General features: G+C 43.1%; 1 protein-coding gene across 1 annotated transcript in view; it reads left to right on the top strand.

Moving 5' to 3' along the window:
* LOC103270420 (lysine-specific demethylase 5B-B-like) overlaps positions 1-21,375 on the top strand; it is a 33,656-nt gene extending 12,281 nt beyond the window's left edge. The window contains exons 6-9 of the mRNA XM_021717518.1: positions 3,969-4,139; positions 7,852-7,986; positions 20,250-20,398; positions 21,330-21,375. Coding sequence (XP_021573193.1) covers positions 3,969-4,139; positions 7,852-7,986; positions 20,250-20,398; positions 21,330-21,375 — 501 coding nt within the window. The remainder of the gene's footprint in view (positions 1-3,968; positions 4,140-7,851; positions 7,987-20,249; positions 20,399-21,329) is intronic.
* The last annotated feature ends 1,270 nt before the right edge of the window (positions 21,376-22,645 follow it).

Genomic DNA, 22,645 nt, shown 5'->3' on the forward strand with positions numbered 1-22,645 from the left:
TCGAGGCTGCGGTGGCCGGGAGCAGCCACTGCACTCCATCCAGTCTGGGCGACAGTGAGACTCCAACTCAAAAAAGAAAAAAAAGAAGAAGGCTTTTTTGTGACTGATTTACTCTCACTCTGCTACTTGTGAGGCCCTTTGACTGCTTTTAATTTCTTCCCACTATTATTTCAAGATTTATATATTATGTTCATTATTTATTATCTGTCTTCCTCCACTAGAACATAAGCTCCGTGAGGACAAAGATCTTTGTTTTATTCATAAGTGCATCCCGGATAGCCAGAACTGTAGCTGACAGTATAGAAGCACTGGAAGGATACATGTTGAATGCGAGGCACCCTAAATCCATCCGTTTGCTTCCAGATAGCCTTCTGCCTACATCCCTTTCATTGTTCCTTTCTCTACCAAAATTGAAAAGTAGTTTTCGTCTCTTTACAATTTGGCTTCTCTGAGGGTGTGATAAGAGCAGCTGAAGAATTAAAAAGATGTGTTCAACTCTTGTGCCTACGAATTTATTTGTTTCTGCCAAACTTTCAGATATTCCAGTAGAGGAAAATTGTGCTTTGGCTATAGGTTCATCTTTGTCTATAATAGCACTTCAAAATGCAAGAGTTAAAAGCATTTCCTTCGCTTATTTTTAGTATGTGCACCTTCTCCCCTCAGTTACCCACGTGGATAGGCGTTCATGATCTAGTGAACATTGATAGTGTTTTCTTAGTCCTGGTGATTTTCATGTTTATTTCATTTGTCTTCCCAGTAGTTTCATAATGAGGTACTCTTGTTGATTGGTTAATTCTGTTTACGTAGTCTTTACTTACTTAATTTAATAATGGTGAGGAAACGAATTGCAAATTATGTAACTTTTCCAAGATCCTACAACTATTAAGTGACAGAACTGGAATTTGAATATTGGCAGTCTGATTCCAGAGTTGTCTTTTTTTTTTTTTTTTGAGTTGGAGTCTCACCATTCTGTTGCCTAGGTGGAGTGAAGTGGCATGCTCACGGCCACCCCAGCATCGACCTACTGGGCTCCGGCAATCCTTTGCCTCAGCCTTCCAAATAGCTGGAACTACAGGCACGTGCTACCACGCCCAGCTAAGTTTTGAGTTTTTGTAGAGACAAAGACTTGCTAAGTTGCCTGGGCTGGTCTCGAACCCACGGGCTCAGACAAGCCACTCATCTCGGCCTCCCAAAGTGCTAGGATTACAGGCTGAGCCACCGAGCCTGGCCCAGAGTCTTCTTTTGATCTTTAAAAAATTTGGCTGTGTGCAGTGACTCCTGCCTGTAATCCCAGCACTTTGAGAGGCCAAGGCTGGCGATTGCTTGAGACCAGCCTGGGCAGTATAGAGAAACATACAAAAAAAACTAAATAAGAATAAATAAATAATTTGTGGTAAATATATAAAACATAAGCACTTATAAATGTTTGATTCAGTGGCATTAAGTACTTTTGCAGTGTTGTACAGTCTTCGCTATCTATTTCCATAACTTCCCTCTTGCCTCCACTGGTGATAACCTCTATTTTACTTTCTTTTTTTTTTTTTTTGAGTTGGAGTCTCACTCTGTCGCCCAGACTGGAGTGCAGTGGCTGCTCCCGGCCACCGCAGCCTCAACCAGCTGGGCTCCAGCAATCCTTCCGCCTCAGCCTTCCAAGTTGCCGGAATTACAGGCATGCGCTACCACGCCAGGCTGATTTTTTGATTTATTGTAGAGATGAGGTCTCGCTGCCCAGGCGGGTCTCGAACCCGCAGGCTCAGACAATCCACTTACCTCAGCCTCCCAAAGGCGCAGGATTACAGGCTGAGCCACCGAGCGCGGCTATTTTACTTTCTATCTCTATGAATTTGCTTATTCTAGGTACCTTATGTAAGTGGAATTGTACAATATTCATCCTTTTGTGTCTGGTTCATTTTACTTAACATGTTTTTAAGCTTCATTCATGTTGTAGCATATATCAACAATTTCTTTTTAATCCAAAATAATATTCCATTGGGTGTTAGTACCATATTTTGTTTGTTCATTTATCTGTCAATAGACATTTGGATTATTTCTGTCTTTTGACTCTCTTAAATAATGCTGCTGTGAATATTGGTGTATAAGTATCTGAGTCTCTGCTTTCGATTCTTTGGGTATATACCTAGAAGTCACCTTGCAGGATCATATGATAATTCTGCTTAGCCCTTTAACTTTTTTTTTTTGAGTTGGAGTTTCACTCCATCACCCAGACTGGAGTGCAGTGGCCGCTTCCGGCCACCGCAGCCTTGATCTGCTGGGCTCCGGTGATCCTTCCGTTTCAGCCTTCCGAGTAGCCGGAATTACAGGCACGCACTACCACGCCCAGCTGATTTTTGATTTATTGTAGAGATGAGGTCTCACCAAGTTGCCCAGGCGGGTGTTGAACCCGTGGGCTCAGGCAGTCCACTCACCTCAGCCTCCCAAAGGCACGGGATTACAGGCTGAGCCACCGAGCCTGGCTAACCTTTAACTTTTTTATGTAGTAAAATGCAGTAATATATCCTCAAAGAAGATAAGTTTCTTGCGTTCAAACATTTTGGTCAATCGTCTTTATTGTATTCTCAGTGAAGTTGAAAACTGCCTGTACAGACATGTGTTACTTAATGATAGGATATATTCTGAAAAATATATTGTTAGGCAATTTCATCATTATGTGAACATCCTAGAGTGTACTTACACAAACCTAGATGATATAGCCTACTGAATACCTAGGCTATATGGTATGGCTTATTGCTCTTGGGCTGCACACCTGTATAGCATGTTACTGTACTGAATGTTGTAGGCAGTTGTAACACAATGGTTATTTGTGTATCTAAACATGCCTAAACAGAAAAGGTACAGTAAAAGTATGATATTATAATCTTATGGGAGCATTATCGTATATGTGGTCCATTATTGACCAACGTGTCATTATGGGTATGTGACTGTGTTTTAGAGTATGAGAGATGTACAGTATCAGCTTCTGAAAGTTAGAGAGCCTTTTATATTCTGTTTGTGCCTGGCTTGATGTGATCATTCAGCCAAGATAGCCAGTTTATCTCATCACTTCCTGCCTTAACATGTTCTATACTATGTACCAGCAGATCGACTGCAATCTTATCTTTGCCCAGCATTCTTTTGTAATCTTCTATATAAAACTCTTTTCCTTTTGAAAAATTATAGCCACCTTTTCAAAACTGTCTTCTAAATTCATTATTTTCTTTGTTGAATGCTATATGTTACTTGGTACATTTTCTACTTTGGAGATTTATGTTCATTTTGTATTATGTGACATACTTATTTTGATGTCTTATTTAATTTACATTTAATATTGTGAATTCTTTGAGGATATAGGGTATATATGTGTGTTTAGTTTTCTCGCAGTGCATAATATATAGAGTATAAACTCATTAAGTATTTTCGAATGCTTGATTTGAAGGTAGACCCACTAATATTACATTTTGCAGTTTAAAACCTCTGAAAATCATTGTCTCTATTTCTTTTCTTTCTTTTTTTTTTTTTTTTTTTGAGTCAGAATCTTACTCTGTTGCTCAGGCTGGAGTGCAGTGGCACACTTATGGCCACTGCAGCCTCGACCTGCTGTATTCAGGTGATCCTTCCTCCTCAGCCTTCCAAATAGCTGGAACCACAGGCATGTGCCATCACACCCGGCTAATTTTGATTTATTGTAGAGATGAGGTCTCGCCAACTTGCCCAGGCTGGTATCGAACCCCTGGGCTCAGACAATTCTCTCGCCTTAGCCTCCCAAAGTGCTGGGATTATAGACATGAACCACCATGCCCAGCTGTCTCTGTTTCTTACTTTAAATGTTGACAGGTGTCAGTTTAGTTGGATATTGGTCGAAAGGAAATATGAAATTTGAGTCCAGAATAGCTTATATTTAGTAGATAAGATATAGAGTCAAAATTCAAGTCTAACCCTTTTTCTCTAAGTAACCTCTACTTTCTTTTCAGATTGTTGCCAGCAAAGGAGGTTTTGAAATGGTCACCAAAGAGAAGAAATGGTCTAAAGTAGGTAGCCGCTTGGGATATCTGCCAGGAAAAGGAACTGGGTCTCTTTTGAAGTCACACTATGAAAGAATTCTCTACCCGTATGAGCTTTTCCAGTCTGGTGTCAGCCTTATGGTGAGATGCATCATTTTTCTTCGGAGTGGATAAATCCAGTTTGCCAAGTATAAACTTGAGATCATGTTCAGTACAAGCTAGCAGGCACCAGTATTTGGGGAAGCAGCGTGTATATCATAGTGTAAAAAAATCATAGCTGTTTTTTATTTGCAAGATAAAGACTAACAGGAGTGAAGGCTGTTTTCTTACTTATTTAAAATAAATCTTAGTCCGGGTATGGTGACTCAAGCCTGTAATCCCAGCACTTTGGGAGACTGAAGAGAGAGGATTCCCTGAGCCCAGGGATTTGAGACCAGCCTGGGCAACTTGGTGAGACCTCGTCTCTACAATAAATAAATAAATAAATTTAAAAATTAGCGGGGCATTGTGGCGCACGTGTGTAGTTCTAGCCTTCCAAGGCTAAGGCGGAAAGATCGCCTGAGCCCAGCAGGTCGAGGCTGTGGTGGCTGTGAGCGTGCCACTGCACTCCAGCCTGGGTGACAGAGTGGGACTCCAACTAAAAAAAAAATCTTTATTACTTAAGTTTTTTGAAAAAGTCCTCCTGTTTCATGTATTTTTTAAAAATAACTTTATTGAGGTATAACTTATATAATATAGAATTCATCCGTTGTAGGTACACAGTAAGTAAGCTGTAATAAACTTGCGCATTTACACAGCAATAACCATGATCCAGTGTTAGAATACTTCCACCAGCTCAAAAAGGTCTCTTGTGTTCATTTGTAGTTGATTCCTCTTCTACCCCCAAACCCAGGCAACTCCTGATGTGTTTTCTGGTTCTATAGTTTTGCCTTTTCTAGAAATTTCACATGGATGTAATTACACAATATGATTTTATGTCTGGCTTCTTTCACTTAGTCTTAACATTTTCAAGGTTCATCCATGTTATATAGCATGTGTCAGTACTTCATTCCTTTTTATGGCTGAATAATATTCCAGTGTCTGGATGTACCATATTTTGTTTATACATTAACTAATTGGTGGATAGTTAGTGGTTGTTTTCAGTGTATGGTTGTTGTGAATAATGTTATGAATATTCACGTACCAGTCTTTGTGTGGACATGTTTTCATTTCTCTTGGGTAGATACCCAAGGGTGGAATTGATGGGTTATATGGTAAGTGAGTATGTAAATACTTACTTAGTTTTTGAGTCGGGATCTACCTCTGTCACCCAGACTGGAGTGCAGTGGCATGATCACAGCTTACTGCAGCCTCCCACTCCTGGACTCAAGCCATCCATCCTCCTCAAGCTACCATACTACAGATGTATGCCACCTTGCCTAGCTTACGTTTTTTTTGTAGAGACGAGGTCTTACTATGTTACCCAGGCTGGTCTTGAACTCTTGGGCTCAAGCAGTCTTTCCACCTTGGCCTCCCAAAGTGTTGGGATTACAGGAGTGAGCTACCACTCCTAGCTTATATTTAATTTTTAAGAAACTGACAAATTGTTTTCTAAAATGGCTGAATCATTTTACTTTCCCAGCAGTAATGTAGACATTTAGTTTTTTCTACATCCTGGCTAACAGTATTGTCAGTTTTTAAAATTATAGCCATTCTAGATAGATATGTAGTGGTATCTTATTATGGTTTTAATTTGCATTTCCCTAATAACTAATGATGTTGTGCATCTTTTCATGTTCATATTAGCTATTTGTATATCTTCCTTGAAGAAGTATCTGCTTAAATCTTTTTATTTTAATTTTTACTTTTTTTTTGAGTCAGAATCTTACTGTTGCCCAGGCTGGAGTACAGTGGCATGGTCATGGATTACTCTAGCCTCGACCTCCTGGTCTCTGATGATCCTTCCATTTCAGCCTTCCAAGTAGTTGGGGCTACTGGCACGCATTACCACAACTGGCTAATTTTTTGACTTTTTGTAGAGATGATATCTTGCTATGTTGCCTAGCAGGCTCAAACAATCCTCCTGCTTTGGTCTCCCAAAGTGCTAGGATTACAGGCATAAGCCATCATGCCTGGTCTAAAATCTTTTTAGAAATTGTGTTGTTTGTCTTCTTCTACTTGTAAGAGTTTATTATATATTCTGAATACAAAGTCTTTGTCAGATAATGTGATTTACAACTATTCTACTCTGTGGTTTATCTTTTCATTTTTATATTGGTGTCTATTTGAAGGATAGCTTATCAGTTTTTTCTTTGATGGATTGTGCTTTTTGTGTCGTATTTAAGAAATCTTTTCCAAGATCACAGATATTTTCTTTTTAATCTAGAAGTTTTATAGTTTAGCTTTTATATTTTAGTATGTGATGCATTTTGAGTGGTTTTTTGTATGTATACTGTGAGGTAAAGGTGTAGGTTTTGTTTTTTGTTTTTTTTTGATGGTAAGGGGTATGTGAATACTCAGTTGTACCAGTATTATATGTTTAAAATCCTTCCCCCATGGATTTACCGTGGCACCTTTGTTGAAAATTTGTGGACCATAAATGTATGGAATTATTTCTGGACTGTGTTCTGTTCCATTGATCTGTATGTCTACCCAACACCAATACCACACTGTATTGAGTACTATAGCTTTATAGTAAGTTTTGTGGGGTTTTTTGGTTTTTTTGAGTTTTTTTTGAGTTGGCATCTCATTCTGTCGCCCAGGCTGGAGTGCAGTGGCATGCTCACAGCCACCTGAGCATTGACTTGCTGGGCTCCAGCGGTCCTTCTTCCTCAGCCTTCCAAATGGCCGAAACTACAGGTGTGCTATCACGCCCGGCTAATTTTAAACTTATTGTAGAGACGAGGTCTCACCAAGTTGTCTGGGCTGATTTCAATCCCATGGGCTCAGGCAGTCCTCTCGCCTCAGCCTCCCAAAGTGTGGGATTACAGGCTGAGCTACCGTGACCAGCCAGATACTAGCCTTTTTCATCTCCTCAGAATCTCTCATGGAATCAGAATTTCTGTAGAAATCTGCATCTGCCTTCTTTCTTGGTTCAGCCACAGCAAACTTATAGAGAATTGTAGCCCCCAGGCATACAGCGAATGCTCCAGTAATATGAAACCACAGATGCCAGGCATCTGAGGCTATCCATCTGAGGGTTCATCAAAGTACTGGAAACCATGATAGTTATTGTCCTTGATAGGTATGTCAGCCTCAACACTAGCTTCCTTCCTGGATCTGTAGTAAATTTTGATATCTAGTAGTGTACGTTCTTTTTGTTCTTTTTCAAAATTTCCAAACACTTTACATTTTCACATAAATTTTAGGATCAGATTTCAGTTTCTACTAAAAAAACACAAAGACCAGGCTCGGTGGCTCAGCCTGTAATCCCGTGCTTTTGGGAAGCTGAGGTGAGTGGATTGCCTGAACCCGCGGGTTCGAGACCCGTCTGGGCAGGCGAGACCTCATCTCTACAATAAATAAAATTAGCCGGGCGTGGTAGCGTGCGCCTATAGTTCCAGCTACTTGGAAGGCTGAGGCGGAATGATCACCGGAGCCCAGCAGGTCGAGGCTGCGGTGGCCGGCAGTGGCCACTGCACTCCAGTCTGGGCGACAGTGAGACTCCAACTCAAAAAAAACCCCAAAAAACCAAAAAAACACAAAGCCTGCCAGGATTGCCATAGGGATTGCCCTGAGTCTGTAGAACACTTTGAGAGAGAATTGCAATCGGTTTCATATAGTTTTAGGGATTTACTGGCAATTTATTCTCCATGGATTCTCAAGCCAAATTTCTTATCAGCGAATCTGCTCTTTCTGTGCTCTGCTCTTTTAGGGTGTACAGATGCCTAATTTAGATCTTAAGGAAAAAGTGGAGCCTGAGGTTCACAGCACTGATATCCAAACTTCCCCAGAGCCAGGCACAAGAATGAACATTCTGCCGAAGAGAACAAGACGTATGAAGTCTCAGGTATCAATGTCTGTGGGCCACTTTTTTCTTTTTCTTTCTTTCTTTTGTTTTTTTTAACGAGATGGGGTCTTGCTATGTTGTCCAGGCTGGCTTCAAACTCCTGGACCCAAGTGATCCTTCAGTCTTAGCCTCCTGATTAGCTTGGACTCATTGCATCCGGCTTTGGGCCATTTTTAATAGGAATGTTAAGTGCATTTACTGTGCAGATCAGTTATCTGGTCATGGGAGGCCACTCGTATACTGCTGTAAAATTTGAAGAGACATATTTTTCATTTACCTTTGAAGTGCATGGAGAAGAAATTGTGAAGTGTAGCATAATTTGATTTAGAAACCTCTTTGTTAATTTTGAGTAGTTTTTGACAGAGATGACAAAGGGTGACTCTGGGATCCTGTAGTGCCAATTTTATAGATATGCTGATGAGTTCTAGAACATTTTGTTTTCATGGTTTGCAGAAGTGAGGGGGTAGGAACATGAGGTTTTATTTTTCACCCAACATTTCTTTAATCCTTTGCACTCAGACACATCGTAGATCTAGCAAATCTATGTCCTCTCGGGGACATAAAGAGATTGCTGGTGATTATACAGGACGAACATGCAAGAGTAAATTTTTTAAAAAGGTGTGTTTCTTTGAAGTTTTCCATTCAAAAACAATGAAAAACCTTTGTCCCATTTGAGATTTGTCAAGCTTCTTATCAATCAGTTGAGAAGTGGTTTTTAGGAATCACAAATGTCTTTCCACATTGTCTTCAAACAACAGACTGGACAATAAATTACGTATTATTAATGTGGGAGGAAGAAAATGAGATTACATTGTCTGCTTGAATAGAAAAACACCAGGTGGAAGAAGTCAAATTACTGTTGCACAACATGTATTAGTGAACCTGCAATACATGTAGGACTGTTTCACACATTGCCACACATTACAAAAATACAGGGTATAAAATTTTGATTTTTTTGTGTCATAAATAAATTTTTCAGTGCCCAAAATTCCATTGTAAGCCAGATGTAATTACAATAAAATAATGGTTCCAGCACTATACTATTTAATATGAAGTGATTCGTTTTTCTCTATTTCGTAAAAAATGTGGTCAAGTTGCTGGTAGGTGATTCACTGGATATCTCTGAGTGCAAAGGGCTAAAAACCAGAGAATACGTTTTTTGGTATCTGAGATCCCTCAACACAACATTTCTGTCATGTTCATGCGACCTAAAATAATTTCAAAGCCTAATGCATCAGAAGAAAAGGGCTCTAATTTCTTTTTTTGTCTGCCCCCCTTCTCTTTTTTTAAAGCTTCTCTTTCCTTTTAAACCCATATTTCCTTTCCTTTGTGATCTTTGAAGGTTTTTAATAAAGACAAGTTTGTAAGCTGAGATAGTGACGTACTCCTAGGACTCTTAAGATTTGATTCATTTAAATTAACACGTAGATAGGAATAGCAACTGCACTGAGTCTAGTCAATTTTATTTAACATTTATAGAAACAATGTTATAAAAATGGGAATGGTTTGCATCGAAAATGGGTATCAGAGAAGCAAGATAAGTCTGCTGTTAACTGGAGACACTGGATCTGGGGTTGTGTGGCGTCTTGTCACTGACTAGGTAGCTGTTAATACTTTATCTTGCTTTTCTACAGCTCAGAGGACAGCTCTCCATAAATGCCATTTCTTCTTTTCTTGTTCTGAGTTTATGTTTACTGAATACTAACTCAACTTCTTAGGTAGTCTTTGAAAGTAGTGTCCTGGATAGCAATGTGAACTTAATGGAAATTCTTTGGAAAGTGACAGTCCCATTATAAATTAGTAAACTCTGGTTTAGTCATTAAGTGATTTTTGTTAGTGTGATTGATCTCAGAAGTTCTGCTCAATGATGATTCTGTTTCAGGACCTGAAACATTGAGGACTAATCTCTTTGACACAGTGGCTTAACTTTGAAGGGTTGCCCAGTTGTCCCTGCCTCTCTAACCAGTTGCCAGCTTGTGATGAAATTCCTTTTAATGTTACCCCTGAAACTATGGAAAACGTTTGCCTATTCTAATTGCTTTTCTTTATATATTATAAAAATAGGGACCGTGCAGACATCATTTACCCATTGCAATAATTGGCTCTGTATTCAGGTTGGTTGGTAGCAGATAGAAACTTTAACTATTTCAGGATTTGAAGTTAAGAATGTTTTCAACTTGCAGTTTATACTTAATTACTCAGTTGGGAGCCTACCACTCATTCCTAGTCTTCTATTTCAGAAGGAAAAATAAAGGCATTCTGTCAGAACTCCTTCAACTTCTTGCCCTATATTTACAACTACTGGTATTCATCTTTAGTCTTTGTCTCTTTGGGCGAAGTGTAACTCTCTAAGGATAATGCCTCCACTTCTGTCACTTCTGACTTCTTTAGTGATTTCATTATATCAGATAGGAAATCTTTCTCTCCTATCTTCTCTGTCTGCTGAATTCCACCCCCATCTCAAGTATGTGTTCAGGTCTCTATCATCTTTTTTTTTTTTTTTTCTTTCAAGTTGGGGTCTTACTCTGTCGCCCTGGCTAGAAAGCGGTAACATCATCATAGCTCACCACAGCCTTGACCTGAGCTCAGGCAGTCCTTCACCTCAGGCTCTTGAGTAGCTGGAACTACAGGTGTGTGCTACCACATCCAGCTAATTTTTAAATTTTTTTGTGGGGATGTGGTCTTGCTATGTTGCCCAGATGGTCTTGAACTTCCATCTCTCAAAGTGCTGGGATTATAGGAATGAGCCATAGTGCCTGGACTCTGTCATCTTAAAAATAAAAGCCCTCTTTCTGTAAAATGCCTTATCCTTGCCACCAGTCTTCACAGAGAAGTTTGTTGAAAAATAGGTGTGTATTGTCTCAGTTTCCTAAATGTCTGTTTAGTTTTTATATTCTGTAATCTGATTTTGAGTTAAATAATTTCATTGAAATTGCACTATTCAAGTTACCACTAAGTTTTTTTTGTTTTGTTTTGTTTTGAGTTGGAGTCTCACTCTGTCACCCAGACTGGAGTGCAGTGGCTGCTCCCGGCCACCACAACTTCGACCTGCTGGGCTCTGGCGATCCTTCCGCCTCAGCCTTCCAAGTAGCTGGAACTACAGGTGCATGCTACCACACCTGGCTAATTTTTTTTATTTATTGTAGAGATGAGGTCTTGTCAAGTTGCCCAGGCGGGTCTACCACTAAGTTTTTAATAGTCAAATTCTGAGGTTTCTCCCTCTTTTTTTTGAGTCAGAATCTCACACTGTCGCCCAGCTGGAGTGCAGTGGCACGCTCACGGCCACTGCAGCCTCAACCTGCTGGGCTCCGATGATCCTTCCACCTCAGCCTTCCAAGTAGCTGGATCCACAGGTGCGTGCCACCATGCCCGGCTAATTGTAGAGATGAGGTCTCACAAAGTTGCCCAGGCTAGTCTCAAACCCCTGGGCTCAGGCAGTTCTCTTACCTCAGCCTCCCAAAGCACTGGGATTATAGGCATGAGCCACCGCGCCCAGCCTTATTCCTGTGTCTTGTTAGCATATCTTCATCATTGTTTCGAGCATTTACTTTTTGGCACAAAACTCATCTTCCTGTTCTGCTTTAGACCTTGAATCAGTCATTTCTCCAAGGCATTCTGATTCATTTTGGTCAGAAATCATGATCTGAGCTTATGATTGCTTGTTTCCACTGGAATGTTACTGTTTCTGGGACTTTTAGTGGTCATGGTTAGGAAATAAAATTTTTTTTTTTTGAGTCGGAGTCTCACTTTTTCACCCAGGCTGGAGGGAGTGGCACACTCATAGCCACCTGCTGGGCTCAGGTGATTCTTCTGCCTCAGCCTTCCAAGTACCTGAAGCTACAGGTGTGTGCTATCATGCATGGCTAATTTTTGATTTATTGTAGAGATGAGGGCTTGCCAAGTTGCCCAGGCGGGTCTCGAACCCGCGGGCTCAGGCAATTCACTCACTCAGTCTCCCAAAGGCACGGGATTATAGGCTGAGCCACTGAGCCCGGCTTAATTCACTTAATTTTTATTGTTTTGTTTTTATTGATATGTCTAAGACTGTAAATTTTCTGGGATCACTGCTTTAATTTGTTTGGATATATAGTTTTTTTGTTTTTTGTTTTTTGTTTTGAGTTGGAGTCTCTGTCACCCAGACTGGAGTGCAGTGGCCTCAACCTGCTGGGCTCCAGTGAGCTTCCGCCTCAGCCTTCCAAGTAGCTGGAACTACAGGCGTGTGCTACCATGCCCGGCTAATTTTTTATTTATTTTAGAGATGAGGTCTCGCTAAGTTGCCCAGGTGGGTCTCGAACCCGCGGGCTCAGGCAATCCACTCACCTCAGCCTCCCAAAGTGCTGGGATTACAGTCTGAGCCACCGAGCCCAGCTGATATGTAGTTTTTTTACTTTTTTAAAGAGATAGTTAAACATTTTCAGATGGAAGGGCCTCTTTGATTTTGCTGTTTATAGTTTTATTCCATTAAGATTACAGAATTTTTAAAATTACTTCTACTTTTTGGAATTTATAGCCTGTTTGAAAAAGGTTGTTTTAGTAACTGATTAAAATACTTAGATATGGCACATAATACATATGGCACATAATACATGTGTTAGCTTTTATTATTATGTTCTCTGCCTTAGTAGTAGCAAGGAATGTGTAGTGTTGTATTTATAATTTAGCTAACTGTGGAAGTTGGTTGTAAAACCAAGTCAGTCTATAGAAGTTCAGAGATAGACATTAAAAGCCATTTCCTTGCTAAGCCGTGGTCTGGCCATATGTCCTTTGAGCTATGGCCAGGTCATGTTTCTTTGGTTTGGCCCCCTTTCCTACCTTGGAGAGTTGAATCAATCAATCAATCAGTATCAATCTCTCTCCCTCTCCCTCTCCCTCTCCCTCTCCCTCTCCCTCTCCCTCTCCCTGTCCCTGTCCCTATCCCTACCCATCCCTATCCCTCTGGAGGAGGATGATGGCCCCAGGCTGGGACTGTCCAGTGAGCCCAGGGAACACATGCTTCCTCCCCTCTTACTCTCTCCCAGGGAACACTCCATCCATTCTGGGGACATTCTATGACAGCTATAGGCTTGGGTGGTTGTTTTTTTTTTTTTTTTGGTTTGTTTTGGTTTTCATATCTGACACCCTGAACATAACATACCTATCCTAAAGAGGAAACTCAGTGCCTGTACTGAGGTGAGACCCCATGGAATAAGAATTCTGCCACCACTTTCATGTCATCAATAAATTAGGGGGCCTGAGAAACAATATCCCCTTCCTTTGGAAGTCAATGATGCACATCAAGGATTCTCCTATAAATGATCATCCATTAGTTATTTGAAAGCACTCTCTATATCTTATTTTCAATGCATCTTCTTGACTAGAAGCTAAAAGTACAGAAACCACAAAAGGAATGAACGTGTATAAAAACTGACCAATGCATACCAATATCTTAAAGATGAGCAGAAAATATAGATTTGGGTTTAGAAGTGGGTGCATTCAGAATGAGATCTACAGGGACAGTGGTCATGCTCAGATAGAGGGGAGAAAGAGTGAGGGAGAGAGAGACAATGAGAGAACCAAGTGCTTTATTTGCTTCCTGCGCTACTCAACTCTCTAGGATTGTAATTACCCAAAAGACAATAAGCAGTATTTCTTGCATGTCCACATCACCACACATGGAACCACTGATATAAAATTAATATTACATGATGGGATTAAAAAAACTAGAAGAGAATTGACCCCTGCAAAGGTGCAGCTGTGATTAAGATCTATTCATGTCATGATCCCTGAGAAGTGGGGGAGCATCCCCTAAGGTTGTTAAATATATTTTCCCTTAAACAATGAGCCATCAGCTCTCCTTGATGGCATCCTCAAGTTTATTTGGCTAGAAAGCATGAGTAGTTTTGATCACTAGGGGTTCTCCCATCTAGCATTTATTGTTCACCGCATTTGTAACTTCTCCAATTTCTCCTATAGATAACATAACCTGAAGACTGGTTTTTTTAGATGCTGCATTTTAGTGGAACTTCTGGTGCCAACTGGACCCATTGACCCACAACTGGACCCATGAACTCCACACAGAACCACACCCAGAAAACCCAGAAACTGACTTGGCACAGGAAAACAATACCAACACCTCTATGATACAATTGAGGGAGGAGAAAAAATGGAGTGGCTGTGGAATAGAGAGTTGAGTTGGCCTGTCCTTTTCCCTGCTACACTATCCCATTCCCCTATTTTTTGCATTGGAGACAAGAGCTTACTTTGGTAAGTGGACCTGCTGGCTTGGAAATAAATGTTAGGACTCAATAGAGATTATTAGATAAATTGGATTTCTAGATGTTTACCCTAGACTTTAGCTTCTTTCTGCATGTCCTGGATTCATTCCAATTCCCAATATTAGATAGAAGTGGCCCTTTGGAATCTGGGGAAGACTCTCTAGGTCACAGCACATATATAGCTTGTTGTATTCAGAGGATATGCAGAGGGATTCATGGAGAATGTTTTCTCCCCCTTCACCTGTCTAATTCAGAGTCAAGTGGGGGGGGGGGAAACAGTTGTTTAGTTCTGAATAGGAACCCCACCAAGGGTTAGCAATGTTCTTTCCAAATTGCCTTTGAAACTTCCTATAAACCACTGGCTGCTTTTTCATCTTCTCTATCCTAAAATTATTTCTCTGCCTGGGTAAGTTGTACTTTCTTTCATCTATTTTTAACTTTTTAGGAATATTTTTACCATCCCTAATAAAAGAATCTTGCTGTTTTAACTTAAGGGGCTATGGGCTCTTAAGATTTTCCTAAAATATGAGCTCCCTACCAAGAATGTTTATTTCTCTAAAATATCAAGGAGTACAATGGCAGCCTGAGTCCCAAGCATATTTCTTCCATATGTAGGACTAGGTTACATTATGCCTAGAATATGCCAGTAATGAAACTAAGGAATCAGGCCAGGCTCGGTGGCTCAGCCTGTAATCCCAGCTCTTTGGGAGGCCAAGGTGAGTGGATTGCCTGAGCCCATGGGTTCAAGACCCACCTGGGTAACTTGGTAAGACCTCGTCTCTACAATAAATAAAAAAAATCTAGCCAGGTGTGGTAGCGCACACCTGTAGTTCCAGCTACCTGGAAGGCTGAGGCGGAAGGATCGCAGGAGCCCAGCAGATTGAGGCTGCGGTGGCCGGGAGCAGCCACTAAGCTCCAGTCTGGGCGACAGAGTGAAACTCCAACTCAAAAAAAAAGAGAGAGAGAAAGAAAGAAACTAAAGAACCAAGGATTTTTCTGTCAACTGGTCCTGGCTGTTTCCTGTCTTTGCTATGCTGCCATTCCTACATTAAGTCCATCTGTAAAACACTCTAAATTCCATGACAGTCTACACTTCCATGTCTATCTACTGAACATGAAGGTCATTCCATATTCATTCCTGCTAGGTTAATGGACCTTACCAAGCAGTTAACAAGGAAGATGAGTCATTGTGTGTGTGTGTGTGTGTGTGTGTGTGTGTGTGTGTGTGTGTGTGTGTGTGTGTATGTTAATGGAGGTACTAAGCACAGTTTGTCCATATTTTCCAGCATCCTTTCCTATCATGGTACCTGGTCCAAAATCTTCCAAGTCTAAGAACTGTTGGAAGAGAAATTTGTGAATTTGGGGAGGGAGGAACATGATACCAGGAGGATGGAGGACCCACACCAACTTATGTTTAGATGCTAGAGACAATAGGCTGCAGGGTTTTCACATACATGCACATAACACAAGGTTGGCCAAGTTGACCAGAATGTCTAAGCCTGGCTGAATCAACCAGATGGCCAGGTTTAGTCAGGTTATCTAAACTGTAGTCAGTTCAACCCAACTAGAAAACTAGTATTAACTAGAACTAGCCCTCCTGCCTGGCCTAGTCAACCAGATAGACTGGCTGAGGTGACCAGATGTCTAGGGTAGACAAGGTTGACTAGTCCCCCCCCCCCATCCCCAAGCCATGAAGAAGCACAGAGGCATGGGAAGCCCAGCACATTACCTGGGGACAGGATCACCAGCACCACAGAAGCATGAAAATGGGAAAGAATGTGAGTTAGAAACAGAAGCCCAGGGAAGGGCTCAGGAACAGACCTCAAATGCCAACAGATCCCCCACCCAAATGCTAGCAAACCAGCAAGAAAAACACACCACAAACACAAGAAGCAATTTCTCAACACCCCTCTGGGATGCCAGCTACTCCTCAGTAGTCCCAAGCCTCCCACAAAACATCTAACACCATCCACCACCAGAAACCCTGAAGTGGCATTGTTGCAGTTTGACCAAAGACCCACTAGTAGGATTTAATGACCAAACTTTTGGTGTCACAAAGAATTGAATGAGGCACACTAACAGCAAAGGAGCAAAGAACAACTCATTAAGCAAAAGCAACAGGTAACAGTGCATTCCTAAGGGATAGGAACAGACTAGAGCTAAAAGGGGGCTCAGTTCAAACAAAACTGGGACTATATAATATATGACTATATATTTGGAAAAAGTCTGAAGGTGGATGCTGTTCTCGCAAATCTTGCAAAATCATTTTGATTAACATTTCTGGGGTTAAATGTACTTTCTGGGGAATGAAGCAACGCTTTGGGTTATTGCATATGTTCTTGCCTGCCATCCCATAATTTTAATTGTGTGCATGAGATACTGTCCATATGTATTGGCCTTAACCAGCTCCTTTTGCATGGATAGATTATACAGCGTTCAAGGAGGTCTCTTGTGCTCATGTGCCAGACCTGGAGTATTTCACTTGAGGAATATAAGGGCTTTCTTAGGTACTTACAGGTCCCCCCCGCCCGCCATCCTGTTTTCAGTAGAGAATGTTGCTTCCTTGGAGGACGATGAATGTTTCTGTTTCATGACTTCTTTCCTGTTCTCATGGCTTCCAGTCCACTGAGATTCACCTTCCATGCTCCACCCTATCTTCCTGTCTCAGCATCAAAACATCTAACACCATTGTGTCCATCCCATCCAGTCCTTTCTGAGAAAATGGCACCTCCATATGATATTCCCAGGTCATAGTGGCCTGACCCATGCAAGCACACTGCCACTGACGGCCAGAGAGCCACTTGTAGTGGGAGAAGAAAGGATGGGACACCTTCCCTGGCCTGTGCCAGGCAGAACACACACTCATATACACACAACACCTCCCCCCTACAGTTGGACAACTCTCCAGCCCACCACCCCTCCCACAGCTCAGATGTGGGAAGGACAGAACACAGTAGGCTAAGAGGGACACTAGTCCCACCCAGCCCATCCATAAGGGGCAAGAGAGGGAACTCTTCCTATATGCAATAGCAAGTCACAAGGGCAGCTACTACACACTGAGAGGCAGTGGACTAGGAAATCCAATAGCCTGGGGCACTCCTCAGGTCATTAGAGAAGGTTTTCCACTGAAGCATTATCATCCCCACCAATCATCAACCCATCAGGCTCCCCAGAGAGAGTTCAGAGGGACAGAGGGACACCTGGGTTAGAAGGGCCTATAATATGGGCAGGGGAATTCTTCATGGTCAGAATCAGAGCTTCTCCACTCTGACCTCTAGAAGCAAAGGCCCCCATAAAGGTACCTTAGAAGGAAGATGGCAGGACAGTAGTCGCTCAGGGCCCCCCCACACTTGCTCACACATCACTGTGCACTGTTGGGAGCCAGCCTTGGAGGCCCACCTGATTGACAGGGTCCTGGTGGGCCGAAGACCCTGGGCTGCAGGGTGAGCCCGGGAAGATGAAGCCCTTCTGTCTTCTACCTTTGCTGTTTGGTATCGCCGAAGAATTCTGTGCAGTCGTGGAAGAAGAAAATGGCATGTTTTTGCGAAGTACTCACAGCTAACCTGGAAATGTCATGGTTCACTTTTCCATTTTCCCACTATGTCGCTTTCTAACATATGCAAGGGTTAACATATGCAAGGGTTAAACTCTGAAGCACATCAAGAATGCTTTCTTTCACTTGGTTATAAGTTACTAGATATTGCTTGAGTAAAAAATGATATAAGCATATTCACTCCTTATTTGATTTAGAATTATGCAGTTTAGTGTTTAGACATAAGGTTTTTTAGAAACACAAGTTTATAGCAAGTTCATTATGAATTCATTATAAGTTCTAACACTTATCTAGGAGTTATGTAGGTGACTTATAACACTGTTTTCACTGACTTAGGATAAAGATTAATCATTAAGGTTTTTACTTAATTCAATAGTTAAAACTCTAAGTTAACATTTATAGAGTGAGTTTTCCCTGAACTCATAATATACTAATCAGACACTTTTATGATAAATTAGCTAAAGACAGAAAACAACCTTGGGGGCCTGGGAAACATTACTAAAAGCTTCTTTTGAGTTCTCTTTAGAAATAAACACTGCAGGATAAGAGAAAAGTAATGAAGACACCTGGACAAGAAAGGCGATTACAAAGTTCTGAAGGTCATAGAAACCCCAGAAGGAGAATTACTGCTACATGAAGAACTTTGCACTTGGAAACTTTCTGGAGACAGTTCAAGGACTGTAATTCGGGACTTTGGACTAAAAGTATCATCTTTGGCTTTATGAATAAGACTCGTCTGAATGTTTATAGGGATCTTAGTTTGTTTGTTGCTAAGACCACTAGATGGTGGTAACTTTTAGAGGATATGTACGTGAAGGAATTTTCTTTGTCTTGCCCCTTTACAAATGGTATAAAAGCTTTCCCTTAGCTAACATTAAACGTCATCTGTTCAAGAAGCAGGTGTCCGGGTATAATATTTTCGTCTTTCGCCTATCCGTCTCTCCTTCAGGAAACCTCACGACCCTTGTGGGGCTGGACCCCCGCAGTGCACACCCCAGGCAAGGGAACACAAGGCATGTGCTTACTGCTAAGGTCCCACAGTGTAACATGACACAATCAGGCAGCACACACAACCCCAGGGGTGCACTTCACATTCTGCCTAAATCCCACAAAACTTCTTAAGACCCACTCAGACACTGCAGGGGGATTAGAGGGTATACTATGAAAGGGAATGACACTACCACTCAGACTCACACAACAGGGTGGGGTCCCCCACTATGGTAAACAGGGGTTGCCCACAGGGCAATAGCCACAAGAGACAACAGAGGGGGTTTTCTTTTGTGTCAGAAAAACCCCAACCCTGATGATGCCAAGAGGTGGGGTAGGGGAGCATAGTCAAGCCAGATTCCACACTCCTGCCTTTCACACACAGGACACAGGTGAAGTGTAGAGACAAGGGACCCCACAGGTAGAAGAGAAGAGCACTCCTATTCACCGTGAATGTCCATCTCTCACCCAGAGTGGCTTAGGTTTGGCCCGGGAAAGTAGGAAATCAATGTATCAATCACATGGGGAAGCAGCAGGCCATGGGGGTGGGGGTGAGCCTGGTAAGGACAGCAATCAGAGGAAACTCCTCTTTCAGCCTCACCAACCTCACCTTCTCATGGGAGGGCAATGGACAACCCCAGAAGAATGCCTGAAACACAAAGTGGCATAGACTAACCAGGACAGGGTTGCCACGATGGCCCCTGTTGCCTGTGGTGGGAGGTACACACAGTGGTCAATAAGGCCATCCAACACTACTTTTCTCCACCACCCTTGGATGCCAAAAACTGCAGGTGGTACCTGCAAGTTGGGACAATCAGACACACAAGAGCTGGCACACAGGGAAGTCATACAGCTCAAGTGGATACAGGGTCAGGTGCTGGGGCATGGGTAGTCTAACACTGTATCCATGTCAAAAATCCAGCCTCTGTGATGACAGTGATGACAGTCACCAGGGAAACTGTGTGTCAGCACCAACCTGGGGGTTCAAAATATCAGATCGGGATTAAGAAAATAACATGCCAGGGAGCGAGGACAAACCACAGATAAGGCCTCCAGCCTGGAAACTGAAACAGCCATCAGACCCCAGCTGGCCCCATCACAATCAGGCATGGAACACCCAGGGACCATCTAGTCGACCCCAGGAGCCTGGTGCAAGAAGGGGACAGGGACACCTTCTGTGGCTACCCATGCTACCCAGGGGCTGGTGCATGTCTGCACATGGGGATTTGGAAAAATCTGTGACAGGAGTCCTGAGTGACCAGACGTGCAAGGGACTAGGGCCAGGCCAAGTATTACCTTGCTCTTCGTTACTTGCGCTCTCAGAAACCAGTCCCAGACTTCACACCAGGATTTGGGGGAAAAAACCCGGGTCCATGTCTACAGCCGCGGAGAACATCCCCAACTGCCTGTGCCGTCCATTCCCTGCGCCAGTCCAGCCTTGACAGCTGTGGTGTGGTTGACCCGCCCAGGCAGCCACACGCCCTGCCTGGGACTTAAAGCGCTGTGGCAGCTTCTACATGCCTGCCCGTCCAAATTGTGACTCACGCACCCTTTGCCGGCGCCCAGGCTCACCCCCCGTGACCATCTTGCTGAAGGCTGCAGGCCTCCGGGAACTCAGGTTCGGTCACAACAAAGACTGTCTCCTTCCTCCATGGCTGTGCCGGAACTCCAGCGGTCAAGAGAACTATACAAAAGTGGGCGCCAGATAAAGCACAACAATCAACGACAAGTGGCAACAACTGGTGAGAAACTCAGCAGGACAGATCTGGATGGCAGCGTGTCACCGGGGCCTTTTAGTCCATCATTTTGGATGGAGCCCAGATGTCTTTCTTAGGCATCCAGCACAGTCCCCCACCCCCACCCCAAAGCCATCAAGGAAAGGAAGGAGCCACCTGACCACAGAAATGGTTCCCCAAAGCTGTCTCTTTACAGAGCACAACAGAGTCTAAAGACAACCAATGGGCAGTGGGACATGGGTACAATATAGAGCTGTGGCCACAAGAAGAGCGACATCAGCACGACAGACCATCCTCATAGACCTGGGGAGGGGAAAATAATCACAGTCATTCTTTCAGAGGGGCTGGCACACACGTTCCACCCTTTTCTGTGATCCATTCAGATCACCCTATGGAGACGTTGGAACTTATGGACACTCAAAGTCCAGTTCCAGGAAAGACCCTCTTTCGGAGGACAAAACCACAGTGCAATGAAAGAAAAGATTGGCAAACCACCCAAACTGACAGGAATACATCAGGAGCCCTCCCCAATCGGCTGCATCACATAAAAGAGGGGAAAAAAATCCAATGACAACACAAACACAGGCCAAAAGAGATGGAGCAGGACTACGGAGGAGGAGGAAAAGGAGGAAGAGGAGGAGGAAGAGAAAGAAAAGGCTCCCACCCACAGGCACCCAGACGATTGTGGCAACCCTGCCCTGCTTGCTCGGAGTCATGTGTGTCAGGGTTCTCCTCCTGGGGTTGTCCGTTGCCCTTCTGTGAGGCAGGGTTAGTGAGGCTGAAGTAGGTTCCTCTGTTTGCTGTCCTCTTTAGGCTCACCCTGGAAGAGGAGGGGGAAAAGAAGGAGGAAGAAAAGTGAGAGCAGGAGGAGGAAAAGCAGGAAGAGCAGGTTGAATAGGAGGAAAAAGAGAAGGAATGGGAGGAGGAGGAATAGGAGTCTGATATGTTGCAGGGTGGCTCATCAGCCTATGAAGAGAGGGCAGCTGTGGATGGGACTACATGAGAACTGCTTCTCAGGGAGAGCTTGGGATGCCTCCCACCCTCAGAAGGATCACCGGACACTCCATGAGGAGAAGAGGTGCAGAACTCTGCAGACCTGGGGGGTTTGGACCCCACATCTCTCAGAGGTCGATTTGACCGGACCTGGCTCATGAAAGTCTACTTATTCTCAAGCCCATAGAAGACTCCACCTGAGAAGAGGGTCCCCAAGTCACCAGGGTCTCCTGGGGGCAGGCAGGGAAGTCACACTATCGCACCTACCCCCTCCCCCAACCTCCCAAATCCTCACTATCAAGACCACCACCACCATGGCAGCCAGGAGGAGCCCCACTGAAAACCTTGGGTCCTGTGGACCTGCATTGTGGGGGAAGGAGGATGTGGTCACCCTCAAGCCAAAGGTGATTTCCAAAGTGAGGAGAGAAAGAAATGGTTGGGGGTTGTCGTGGAAATGAAAATGGAAATTTAAAAACACATGGCAGAGAAAGAAGGAACAGGACTTAACACACAGGGAGACACAGAACGAGATTCTCCCAGAATCTTAGGCCAAAAGTGGAAATGAGAAGTCTGGGTCACAGTCGAGTTGAGGGAGAAGCAGACCCAAGAGTTTAGGGTGAGATTGTTTTTCATAAGATAAGGTCCATTGGACATTCAAATCAGAACATTGACTTAGTGATTCTCTAGAGAATTCTGGAGTGAGGTCCTATCTGGAGTGGACAGCATTCCATATGAACACCTTAGGCATGGATTCAATCATGTCAAAGGTGAAAAAAAAGAAGAAAATCAGAAAGAACCCAACACTAACTCACTAGTTACCTGACTCCATTAGGGGAAAGAGGACACCAACTCAAGACATGACACAGGCTGGGTGCGGTGGCTCAAGCCTGTAATCCCAGTATTTTGGGAGGTTGAGATGAGAGGATTGCCTGAGCCCAGGGGTTCCAGACCAGCCCGGACAACTTGGTGAGACCTCATCTCTACATATATCAAAAAATTAATCAGGCATGGTAGCGCACGCTACTTGGAAGACTGAGGCAGAAGGATTGCCTGAGCCCAGCGGGTCGATGCTGGGGTGGCCATGAGCATGCCACTGCATTCCAGCCTGGGCCACAGAGTGAGACTCTGATTTAAAC

The sequence above is a fragment of the Carlito syrichta genome, unplaced genomic scaffold (assembly GCF_000164805.1).
Source record: "Carlito syrichta isolate Samal-C Ts95f unplaced genomic scaffold, Tarsius_syrichta-2.0.1 Scaffold309825, whole genome shotgun sequence".
Taxonomy (NCBI): Eukaryota; Metazoa; Chordata; class Mammalia; order Primates; family Tarsiidae; genus Carlito; species Carlito syrichta.